A 12,543-nucleotide genomic window follows, 5' to 3' on the forward strand; every position below is an offset into this window, starting at 1 on the left:
GAAAACCTAATTCGGGTCACCGAATCGCCTCGCTTCCGCGTAGTATATGTAGGGTTCGGAGGGGGCTTTTCGGTTTGTTCTCCGAACTCTCATCCGCTGCAAATCCACCCCCCTCCGTCGCCGCCGCCGCCACCAACTCCATTTCCGGCGAGCTTCGTAGGAAAAATGCGACCCCCGATCTCCTCCGCCGCGTGCCGCACATCTGGCCGTCGGTCCTAGCGGCCACGGAAACCCTAGCAGCGGTCAGGTCACCATCGCGGCGGCCGAGGAAAAATCCCGGTGCCGCCGAGGAAAGGCCCGCACTTGGGTGAGATGGCCCCGATGCAGCACCCGCCGGGGAGTGGTTGGGGACCACCGCTTCAGCTATTCCGCTGCCAGGGAGGGGAGCTCGAGTAGCTCAAGCTGGCGAGTGACCGGCTCCGGCTGGCTCCGCCCTCCTCTTCTTCCTCCTCCGATTCGTCGGTGGAGATACTCAGGGAGGCGCTGGCGGTTGCGGTTGGGGAGGTGGATGCAGAGGAGGAGGAGGTGGATGTAGAGGGAGAGTAGGAGGAGGAGGGGGATGCGGCGGAGGCGGAGGCGGAGGAAGCTACGGAGCCGGGGTTCGACCTAGAGGACATCGCTCGTGCCAAGGAGGCGTCGAAGCACTCCATCACCAATGACGATGCGCGCCGCCTCGCCATCGAGGAGAGGATGCTCACGGAGGCCTATACAACCTCTTCAACGCGGCTCCCCCGCCTCTGGTGCCGGTTGCTCCCTCGATCATCGTCCGAAAAGTAAGTAAGTAAGCATTCCGGTGAGGGGACCGGAAGCCGGCGGGGCCGGCGAGGAGCAATTTTGTTTTTGGGTGTTTGCTCATCTAATTTAGCTATCTATTCGTAAATGTCGAACTAGTAGATTTAGTAGAACTTAAGTATGTCGACGAATGAGAACTACGATGATCTGCGATGTGAATCGCGAAGAACCAGCCCCTATTTATATGAATTCAGCGCAAAGTTTCAAATTTCTGTGTTTTTCGGTTTTCGTATTCGGTATCTGTTCTGCCGAAACTCAGACAGTACCAAATTCTGGAATTCGGTTGATCAAAACTCGATTAGTTCGGATCGCTCGGGTTCGGTAACCGATAGAGTTTCTCTTATGAGCAACGGGGAGAAGAATCGCCGAGAGACTCAGAATCCAAGCCATAAAGAAACCATGAACTTCTACTGTTGTTTATTGCAAGGTCATGTACACTGTACCCCAACCATACGGACAAATTAGGGTTCAAAAGATTCGAGGAAAGAAGAGTAAAATCGCACATCTAGCCTGCAACACTCTGACCACGTGGAGCCAAATTTAGACAGGCATAGACTGTACCCGGAGCTTCTTTTGCCTACAAGCCTGCACCTGGTAATGTAAAATGTTTCTACATTTGTTACTCTTTGCATGCTTATTTTATTCTATTTTTCCCCAGGCTCCAAAGCTTCGTTTGACTCCATGCCTTGCGCCTGAGAATGTGAAATGTTTCTACATATGCGTGTTACTCTTTGCAAGCTTTTTAGTATTCCCGAGGCTCTAAAGACTGAATGCGCAGCTAAACCCCATTTTAGCGGTGATTCTCCCGAAGGTTTTGCCCACAAGTTATGGTTCTTTTGTTTCTTTTGGCCTTTTATCATAGTTGTAAGTGGTACACTATGGAATCACTGTCGCAAAACCATTTTTCTTCTTTTCTTGGTCGACTTTGTTCGATTTTAATGTCTGACTTTGCCTGATTTTAATAATATATGGTTGCAAGCGTCGACCGATGGAACGACTTGGGTTATCCACCTTTTAATAATATAGAAAAAACTAAACCTCATATGAGTTTCTAATTCAATACAAAATTGCTATCCTTGCACAACTCTTAAAACAAGCTGCTACAAAATACTCCCTATGTTCTGTTTTATAGGGAGTATGAATTTTCCCATGAAACTCCGAAATATAGGATGTTCCACTGTGGCGCCCCTTTAATTCTAAAATGTATAATAACTACTCTAATTGATTTTGTGAGCAAATTGGTGCTTGTGTGAGACGTGATTAAAAAAATTGAAGAAGTCAGATGCGTTTGTATCGAATATGTGTATTTCAAAGAGTCGGTCATAACCGACCTTGTCAACTGTTGTGATATTGATAATTAACCAAACTCAGCAAGGTTTGAATGAAAATAAAGAGTTACATCTCGTTTGAGTGCAGACAGTATAAAGCTTTTCATGCATCGCCACGAGAGGTCTAACTTGATGTTACTAAGTTGACTAGATCTGTGTTGTTGAAACGATCTCGTAAAGTTAAATAGAAGAAAAAACACTTCATGAGCTGTTAAAAGTACGACGAAATATACACAGTTTATAAATGAATAACAAATTGTAGTTATAAAAAAGTTAAATAAAACCCTAAATGAGCCGTAGTAAAAAGAACGATGAAATGGACCGAGTTTTTTTGTTAAAATATTTGTTTTCTGTTGACACCAAAAAAGGAACATTTTTTACGTCACATGGATTATGGGGTTACTTTTTTCTCACATGGCCCGAGGGTCAGACCTCATCTCATATATCTCTCGCTTTTTCTACTCATCTCGCTGCCGAGCGCCCCAACCCCGTCGCTCGTCTTCCTCGAGCGAGCGCCGCCACCCCTCTCTCCCCATCCCGCTGTCGAGCGCCCCAGCCCCCTCGCTCCGTCGTTCGTCTTCCTCCTCGCGAGAGCTCCTCCGTCGCAGGTATCTATCTCCCCTTCGATTCTCCCGCTCCGGACAATTTCTCCTCCCATCACCCCACGAACAGATCCCGCCATTTAGCTCCCCATTTCATCTCCTTAATCTTCCTCAATTCGTAACTGAGGCAAAAATCAAGGTAGGGTGGCCGCCCTTGTCGCTAGTGCTGTATCATTACAGTTAGTGGGCGGTTGGACAGGTTCAATTGTTCTGTCAAAGCCATGTATAGATAGTAGGGTAGACATGAACTTTGTGACAGCTTTTTTGAGTCCAGTTTTGTGACTTGTGACAAGCTCATTGTGGTGGAAGGTTGATGGATCTGACTTTGGAGGTCGTGTCTTCATTTAGTCTTGGAATTGTTTGTTGATGATCTTTTGCTCAATGAGTTGGACTCATGTAGTCATGCAATTCTATGCTTTAGGTATGCATCTGTAGATTTGGAGTTCTTAGATTTTCTTTGCTCCTTTTTTGCAGATTCAGAATGCAAGGAACTTCAGTGGTCCATGCAAGCTTAAATCTTTGATTGGCCAGTAGTTTTGCAATCTGGCCTTCAGGTTTCAGTCGTCAGAGTAACAACCTGAAAGACAATGCCTCAAACCCTCCCAGCAATCCCCAACATCCAACAAGTGAAGCAGTATTCTGAGAATGATTCCTCTCTGGATATCACCAGTTCGAGTAAACCCAGTACACCACCAGAATCAGCTCCCTCGAGCAATCCAAAAAAAGACCTGGAGTCAAATAGGCAGAAACCAACTCGCCAGCTAAATGAGTCTGTCGATCTCAAATCTAGCAAGGTTCCTGCAGATGCTGAAAAGGAAGTTGTGGAAAATGGAATTACAAGTGGAAACTTGATGTCAGACTCAATGTTTGACAAGGAGCATGCAAGTCGAAGTGCTAGGTTGATCGGAAGATGTGAGACTGGGGAAAGAGGTGTTAGCAGCAGATGCAGGCCGAGTACAGGCAGTGATGTCAGTGAAGAAAGTGCGTGCAGCAGTATTAGTAGCACAAGCAAGCCTCACAAGGCAAATGATTCACGGTGGGAGGCAATCCAAATAATCAGGAGTAGAGATGGGAATCTCGGCCTGAGCCATTTTAAGCTATTGAAGAAGTTAGGCTGTGGTGACATCGGCAGTGTGTATCTCTCAGAACTGAGTGGAACAAAGAGCTATTTTGCAATGAAGGTTATGGACAAGGCATCACTTACGGGCCGTAAGAAGTTGCTTCGAGCCCAGACTGAGAAGGAAATCTTGCAGTGCCTGGATCATCCTTTTCTTCCAACATTGTACACCCACTTTGAGACTGATAAGTTTTCATGCCTGGTCATGGAGTTTTGCCCTGGGGGAGATTTGCATACTCTTCGACAGAGACAGCGTGGCAAGTATTTTCCAGAACAAGCTGTTAAGTATGTCTGATCTATATTTTACCCTGTACATGACATGCTTTTCTGTCTTGTAGACTTTTAGGATTCAACATGCTGTTACTATTTTAAAGAATAGATTTCTTTGTGTTTTGGTACATTGTGGAAGTACAGAATTGAGGAAAGTTATGGCTTGTTTTAAGTTAGCTGTATGCATGGAAATTACCTAGTGGGCTGCATAATCTTATGCAAATTGCCAACAAGAAAGCAACACTTGTTAATTTGCAAGCAAGACTTCATTCAATTCACTATAACTTGCATCCGTATAAGTGAACTAAACATTTCTCAAAGTAATGAAGCAAATACAGCATAAAGCGACATATATATCCTAGTAATATTTATGTCATTCAACAAATCGTAAAGTTCTGTAGTTTAATTAGTTTTGCAAGTTAATGTATTTCTACTAAATAAAAGGTATAGCACACTAATCTAGTATGACATTTGCTTCTAATTGCAGATTCTATGTAGCAGAAATCCTACTTGCAATGGAGTACTTGCACATGCTTGGTATCATATATCGTGACCTCAAGCCTGAAAACATCCTTGTCCGTGAGGATGGACACATCATGCTATCCGACTTTGACCTCTCACTTCGCTGTGCAGTGAGCCCGACTCTAATCAGGTCATCTAACCCCGATACAGAAGCACTTCGGAAGAACAGCCAGGCCTACTGTGCTCAACCAGCTTGTGTAGAGCCATCCTGCATGACACAGCCATCTTGTGCCGCACCGACCACATGCTTTGGTCCCCGATTCTTCTCCAAGTCAAAGAAAGATCGAAAACCGAAACCTGAAGTTGTTAACCAGGTCAGACCCTGGCCCGAGCTCATGGCGGAACCTAGTGATGCACGGTCAATGTCATTTGTTGGCACACATGAGTACTTGGCCCCAGAGATTATCAAAGGTGAGGGCCATGGCAGCGCTGTCGACTGGTGGACCTTCGGTATATTCTTATATGAGCTTCTGTTTGGAAAAACACCATTCAAAGGCTCAGCAAACCGAGCGACGCTGTTCAATGTCATCGGTCAGCCATTGCGTTTCCCTGAATACCCGGTCGTGAGCTTCTCGGCAAGAGATTTAATAAGGGGCCTACTTGTTAAGGAGCCCCAACAACGATTGGGTTGTAAGCGTGGTGCCACGGAGATAAAGCAGCATCCATTTTTTGAGGGTGTTAATTGGGCATTGATACGCTGTGCAAGCCCTCCAGAGATTCCAAGGCCAGTTGAGATTGAGAGGGCTCCAAAGTTGCCCGTGTCGACATCTGAGGCTGCTGCTGCTCCTACTGGTGCTGCCCAGAAAGGCTCAGATAACTATTTAGAGTTTGATTTCTTTTAGTGAACAGAATGTTCCATTTTCATTTGTTTGCATAATTGGAAGTTTCTAGGCTTTTCACTTGTATGTGTCTGGCAGATGATTGGTATGTAGATTTTTGTCTCTGTCAACCTGTTTTCTGTTTTCAAGCAAACAAATTGGATGTTTCGAATTTATACTGCTCCACAAGTTTTGAAGTGGCTAATCTTCTACTTAGTTAAAGGCCCCTAATTTCTGTGATGTGCAGAATGAAGTTCAGTTGTGTACAGCTTATATCTGCTATAATAATTACTGTTAGCAACTCTTCTGTCTCATGGAGCTCTTCAAGATAACTTGTGTTGTCTTTACTGTTGTTGGTCACGTTTCTGATAGTTGCATCATTATATGCAAAGACCTCGTTCACGCTCAGGAGATAGGTCATGCTAAATAAATATACATGATCCAGCACAAGAAATATAATCATGTGCATACTACAGTAATGTTGACTGCATTTAACTATTTACGCTGAAGATCATCTTAGCACAGATGCCCCCAATCAATAATTCTGGTGGTAAATGGTTTAGCTACAAGTTCTACTTAGCCATGATCATCTTTCATATACCTCTATGCAGTCAGGGTTCTAGTTAAACATCTTGTGAAAAATCATGCATATATTTTGTAATGTTTTCACTTTTTTCATGCACCTCAACAGAAATTATCATCAAATACAGATCCTCATTATAGAAAAAGAACCCTGCTGAGATATGCTGAAAGCTCCCACATGTGACAGAATTATCTCATTTTTACACAATAGATCGAGAAGATTAAAAAAAAATCAAAGCATGGCAAAACTGATAATTACAAACTCTTCGCTACATGATTATCTGAAGATGGTGCATCCAGCATTCCACCTTTGAAAGTGACTGAAACAGCAAATAGATGATAATCAAGATGACAGGCACCTGAGAAACTTGGGAATTTTCTTTCTTTCCTTCGCTTTGCTATCATTTTTTTCATCAACTGCTGCTATATTATCGTGGTTTGGTGTAGACGATGGCGGTGTCGGGGTACGAGATCTGCTGCTCTTATTTACAGGGGACGGTGAAAATGGTGGTGTTGGATCAGTTGTCACCGCTGTAACTTCTTTGCCATCACAGACAATCCTGACTTCGCAGTAGAGAGGTGTGTTCTTCTGAACCTGTCCCGCAATTGTGTTTCCTTTCTTCAGCTTCCTGCAAATTCGAAGTAAAACATGTCAAAAATCCTGCTAATAACTGCATGCTTCATGGTGTATAGACCTCACCGCAAGTTGGATTTTGAGACACCCAGCACCAGCTGTTTCACGGCCATAACAGGGATAAGTTCGACGATCGCATCAGCAACTTGATCACTCTCGATGAGGTACACATCGACGTTAACCTGAACACATTTGCATTAACGGAAATTTGCTATGAAACTTGGAGTGCAGATGCTGCTAGCTCAAAGTCCGGTAGGAAGTAAGAAATGTGAAGAACTGATGCTACTAGCTCAAATTTTACCCAGTTTACCTGAAAGTTGCGGCACTGGTCTAGAAATTTTTGTAGCATCTCTCGCCTCTTCGATCTCTCTTGGTTCATGTAAGTTTCTACCTGCTCTGGGGTTGCTTGCCTCTTGGGCATCATTCCTACTATTTCAAAACATTAATGTTACGTGTGCCAGATTTCTCACAGGACGAATACACCCTAACTAAATTTTACTCCTTCCGATTCATAAAAAGTGTCGCCCACTTGGTACAGCATTTTGTACTAATTTAGTGCAAAATGGACGACACTTTTATGGATAAGAGGGAGTATATTGTTCAGCGCACAGTTGAATACATTCAGACAGTTCCAATATTCAGGCAATACTCACTGTTAAATTTTACGTCAGCATAGTAACATTCTAAAATTTACAACCGTTCTAAGTTTTCCAGGCTCAAAGTCATTTTTTCCTAAAATTGTCAGGAGCACTGTCTTTCGATGAGAAAATGAGTTCAATTTACAAATGGGCAGTTTTGGGGACAAGTTCAGGACCCAAAAAACAGCCTGCGGATTATTCCCTGAAATAAACACACGCCAAGAACTACGAAGATAAATCACACGATGCAGAAGACAAAATAATTTAATACGGAGTACTTTGTAAGAAAATAATATGCACAGAAAGCTGATTTCGGTTAAGTTTGTCAAAGAAAATAAGATAGCAGAAAGGAATCTTACTATGTCCACACTTCAGTGGCAAGCTAACATCAGAGACTAGTATGCGTCCCAGGCAACTCATGAACCAAACCCCTAAAGTTTGGCATCCTATATACTCCACATATCCCTTAGCCTTTGCCTGCCTTGAGCTCAAAAGTTTAATCTGATAGCCGAGAATATATACTTCTCCATGAAATCTAGCACAGAAGCATTCTTTATTCTTTTTATATGACTAACGCATTGGACATCATGGGAACTCTCCTTTTCAGTGAGAGCCTGATAACCCACAACATAAACCATGTACCAGTAATTTAATACTGACAATGTGATTGTGATGATATATAGATCAATCCAAGGAACCTAGGTCAGCATCAACAGTTCAGAACTTTCTTGTTGTAGCTTAGCAACGGGACAATTCTTACAGCAATAGTTCTTCACGGAATCTCCAAAACTGCCAGGTGTGAAAGCGCCACCTTTGAAAGTTCCAGACACACAATCCAAGATCTCTCAAGACCAGTCCAAGAACATGACCCTTGTTTGCAACCACCCTTTGCCAATCTCTTGTGCAAAAGTTGCTGGGACCCATTGGTGATCCAAGACAAGGCAGGCCTCTTTACAAACTGCAACATTGATTACTACCACCATCTATTCTTTCCAACTGTTTCAACTTTCAAGAAGAATTCTAGTAGTCCCTAGCTAGAATAAATAACCATCTCAATAAATATTCACTACACTTGTACTTTTCCATCTAAATTCACCCTAACAGAACCGTCAGAATTTATTTAAATCGTCAGTAGAATTCTACCTTTTCATCTTGCAGATCAAATCACTGTTGTTTCTTTTTTTTTTTTTGACCCGAATCACTGTTGTTTCTCATCAGCTGACAGTTCTGAAGGCAGAATTAGAGAAGTTCTGATCGCCGGTTCAACAGAACGCAAAAGGCGGGCCGGCGGGCGAAAATGAAGACGGTGAAGAACGAAGAAGAAGACGATCGAGAGAGGGTTGCTTACATGGGGTGGGGATGCTGGCGACGACGGGGAAGACGTGCACGAGGTAGACGAAGCTCCGGGGCCTCGCGAGGTGCCTCAGCGCCCACGACAGCGCCGCCATGCTGGACCCGCCCTTGCCGACCGCCACGTACACATCCTCCGCCGCCGGCGCGCCCTGTGGATTCGGAGGAGGCGACCCGGCCCTCTGATCCGGCTCCACCTCCTCTATCTCCCACGTGCTGTAGTCCTTGTTCTTATTGCCCGTGGCGTCCTCATCGGCGGCATGGCGATTGACCGCGCCCAGTTGTTGATCTTCTCGGACCGCCTCGGCGGCCATGTCGTCTTCTCGTGTGGTGAAGAGGACCAAGGGAGGAAGGCTCGGAGGAGGAGGGAGGGGAGGTGTGTTTGTGTGTTTGTGTGTTTGTGTGTTTTTTGTGTCGTGCCAATGTGGCCAGTTGGGCTGTTGGAGGGCATCCTGTGTATGTATGTTTCTGGATTTGACTTTTTCCTCCAGTTTTTATATGCGAGATTATTATGTTTGAAGCTCATTTATAATGATTAGTGTGTCGCATATACTTGATGCCGTTTTGATGAGTTTCTGGCCAGGTCTAAAATTGTGGGGGAATGATGGGAATTAGTCAGAGCAATGCTCATGGAAGCCAAAAAGCATGATTTCGATGCCCTAATCATCTACTCTCTCCGTTTCATAATTCTTGTCGAAATGTTACATGTATCTAGACACCTTTTAGTAATAGATACATTCATTTTTGAACAAAATTGAGTCAAGAATTATGAAACGGAGGGAGTATACTTTTTGGAGCACGAGAAACCGCCATATTTTTCAACATCAAGACAAGGTGAGAAGAATGTTGCTTTTACTTCTCATTTTTCATGTGTTTAGAATTGCCACGAGGCCTCCGGTTGTAGGTGTCTAGGCGTTGTTGTGTAGGGTTTATTTCTAGCTTTGACCATTTAACCAAAGCTAGCTGTACTCTTTCTCTTCTTAATTGAACAACAGAGCTTTAGCCATTTTTCTTAAAAAAAACAAGCGAATCTCACAGGACACAGTAAAAAGCAAAACAATGAATCAAACCCTGACAAAAGAGAACAAAATAGCCATGACAAGCACATATTCTTTTCAAATGATGACAAAGCTATCAAGACCAAACAACTTGGATTGCAAAGGATAACAAAAATCAATTATTAAATGGTAAAGTTGTTTGTGATTTTTTTTGAGGTTGTGGTTTTTTCGTTCAAATCCATAAATTTATGTTGGTCCATGCTTAGTTTGCTTCCCGAATTGTTAGTGGTGGTGAATGTCAAATCAAGGATTTTCATTGGAAGAGAGCATGATTTGGTGCTTAAAGACAATATCCTCGTCAGATTCAACCAATAAGATCATCTCGCCACCCCCAACCCAAATCTTGAGACCGTCATAAAAAAAACCAATTAATAACTTCTCATGACTTGAAACTCTCTTTTTAGGGTGGTAACTCTAAGTATGACAGTTAGGTTGGATACATCGACATTAGTGTAGGTAAGAGCAACCCCAGCAGATCCCGCATATGGCTTACCACATCGGTTTTTCAGTTTTTGGGCCAAAATCGTGCCCGAGCACAAACCCCAAACATGCCCGGCCCGGAAAAAGGGATTCGGGTTACCGAATCGACACCTCCGCGCGTCGTATATCTAGGCCTCGGAGGGGTTGATTCGGTACCACATCCAAACCCGTCCGCGGCCCTCTCCTCCAACTCTGGCGAGAAATTGCCACCACTGCCCTCCTCCATCTCCGGCGAGAGTGCACTCGAGGCGCTCCGGTTGCGCTTCTCCCCGCCGCGGCGGCCATACCCTCTCCATCGGCAGGCAGGGAAACCCTAGCGGCGGGCGTGACCACAGTGGAGTGGCCGAGGACGAGGCGGCACGACGGCGCTCCATCGGGGCAGGGCGTCACGGTTCCCTCAAATGGGAGAAGCACCTCACCTGAGCCGTGACGCTAAGCGCCGCTACCAGGCCTACCTGACTGAAGAAGCTCGTCTGGCGGCGGCGGAGGCGGGGAGATCGAGCGTCGCTTGCGGCGCTCGCCCTCCGCGGCGTGAGGAGCCCGAGCCCTCTCGCGCCGCCGCGTTCTCGCCGGAAGAGGAGGAGGAGGAGGACCCGCAATACAAGGCAGCAATCGCGGCAAGCATCATCACTAGAGACAAAGAGGATGCCCGTCGCAAGGAGGATATTGAGGACCCGGACATCCAACTCGCAATTGCGGTATCCAAGATTCCGCCGGGGAGGGAGCTCATCATCCTTTCAGATCATGAGTAGGCGACGAGGAGAAGGAGGCGGCGGCAAGGAGAAGACGCAGCCGCCGGAAGTGAAGAATGCGCCGTCGGAGTACAAAATGAGCCGGCGGCGACAGGGAGCACATTTTGTTTTTGTGAATTGCTCCTCCGCTAACTATGTAATGACGATGTAGTATATTTTGTGTAAATGATGAACTCTAATTCTAGCAGTGACGATGAATGGTAATAGATGGTGAACTTCATGCTCCCGCAAACTTGTTTTTCAAATTTTTCTGAATATTTGGTTTCATTCCAACCGAACTCGTTTTTTTCGGTTCGCTGTTTTGGGGTATCTGCTAGATATCCTCTAAATCCTTTTTGTAATACTCTAGCACAATGCCCGTACGTTGCCACGGCCTCTTATGTTCATATGTCTTAATATAACGCACACAAAAATTCACGTTTATAAAAAGATGCTCCCTCCTATCCATATTACTTGTCGAAATATTATTGCATGTATCTAGACACTTTTTAAACATACATATATTCATATTTGGACAAATTTGAGACAAGTAATATGAATCGGAGGGAGTAACAACATAATTTGACACACCATAAGTTATTGGCTTGCTAAGATTTCCATGGCTCAATAAAGTTTCGTCTCTTTGTGCTAACTTGCATCTAATTACCCAGCTGGTCAGCACTCCTCTCATTGCCATTCATGGTTGCTGCAAAAAAAAAAGATTCTTTTGTCTTTGAGACTAAATTATCTCAGTCGAAGGGCTAGCCTTTGGCAAAAAAGAGTTTGCCACATCATCGATCCGCGTGACGGCGCCACGGATCGGTGATGTGTTCGGTCTCTTATCGGTTCTAACTCTCTCGTGGTCTCTCACCTCTCTCTCTTTCTCTCTCCGCGGCGGCAGCCCCAGCCTCTCCCTCCCATCTCCTTGGACATCTTCTCTCTCTCCTGTGCAGCGGCCGGCGGCAGCCAGCGGCGCTGAGGGCAGACGAGCAGGAAAGAGCGGCAAGAGCCTCCGTCTCGAGAAAAGAAACCGAGAAAACAGCGGTAGTTGGGCTTTTTTTTAGTCCAACCGTTCGAGAATGTTGAGATCCGGCCCAACCACGAACGGACGACGACCAAGAAAACACTATTCCCTTTATTATTAGGTGTAGATCCCGTGATGGTCGATGGGTCGCTGGCCCTTACGGTCGTACATAAGGCAAATGGAATTCGTTGCCATTGATTTTTTTTAAACCGACTGTACGGGAAGACTGTAAGTTGTTGAATTCAAGTGTGCTTGCTTCCGACACTGAAACACGTTGTATAGAAAACTGATTATCGTAGGAGCTTTGCATGGCAGGTGAGCAAACTGAGGGATTAGTATAATATGCGCGGACTGTAATATAATGCAGATAATTGCAGGACGGCGCGGCGGGCGTTTGGGTTTGGGTCAAAGGCCAGCTGACGCCTTCCAGTTGTCTGCTGCAAGGGACAGGCAGAGGGTAAGAGAGATGCTCTAAGGCCAACTCGACCCATTTGGGCCGACGCGGTCCGTTTGCGCGAAACGGACCAAATCCGCATTTCGATCCGCGAAAACGCATTCCGGGCGCAAATCTGCGTCGGATTTGTGTCCCCTCGGACT

At 45.2% G+C, this 12,543-nt stretch overlaps 2 protein-coding genes across 2 annotated transcripts; one reads left to right on the plus strand and one right to left on the minus strand.

Annotated features, from left to right (window-relative positions):
• Positions 1-2,600: 2,600 nt before the first annotated feature.
• LOC100824887 (protein kinase G11A) lies at positions 2,601-5,702 on the plus strand. Its single transcript, XM_003563893.4, has 3 exons — positions 2,601-2,728; positions 3,197-4,124; positions 4,597-5,702. Exons 2-3 carry the CDS (start codon positions 3,310-3,312, stop codon positions 5,471-5,473), a joined length of 1,692 nt encoding a protein of 563 aa, XP_003563941.1. The 5' UTR covers positions 2,601-2,728; positions 3,197-3,309; the 3' UTR covers positions 5,474-5,702.
• Positions 5,703-6,143: 441 nt separating this feature from the next.
• On the minus strand, positions 6,144-9,104 carry LOC100826714 (U-box domain-containing protein 35). Its single transcript, XM_003560753.4, has 4 exons — positions 8,652-9,104; positions 6,976-7,094; positions 6,732-6,847; positions 6,144-6,660 (listed from the first exon to the last, which is right to left on the minus strand). The coding sequence occupies exons 1-4, from the start codon at positions 8,965-8,967 to the stop codon at positions 6,375-6,377; spliced, it is 837 nt and encodes a 278-aa protein (XP_003560801.1). The 5' UTR covers positions 8,968-9,104; the 3' UTR covers positions 6,144-6,374.
• Positions 9,105-12,543: the final 3,439 nt, after the last annotated feature.

The sequence above is a fragment of the Brachypodium distachyon genome, chromosome 1 (genome assembly GCF_000005505.3).
Source record: "Brachypodium distachyon strain Bd21 chromosome 1, Brachypodium_distachyon_v3.0, whole genome shotgun sequence".
NCBI lineage: Eukaryota > Viridiplantae > Streptophyta > Magnoliopsida > Poales > Poaceae > Brachypodium > Brachypodium distachyon.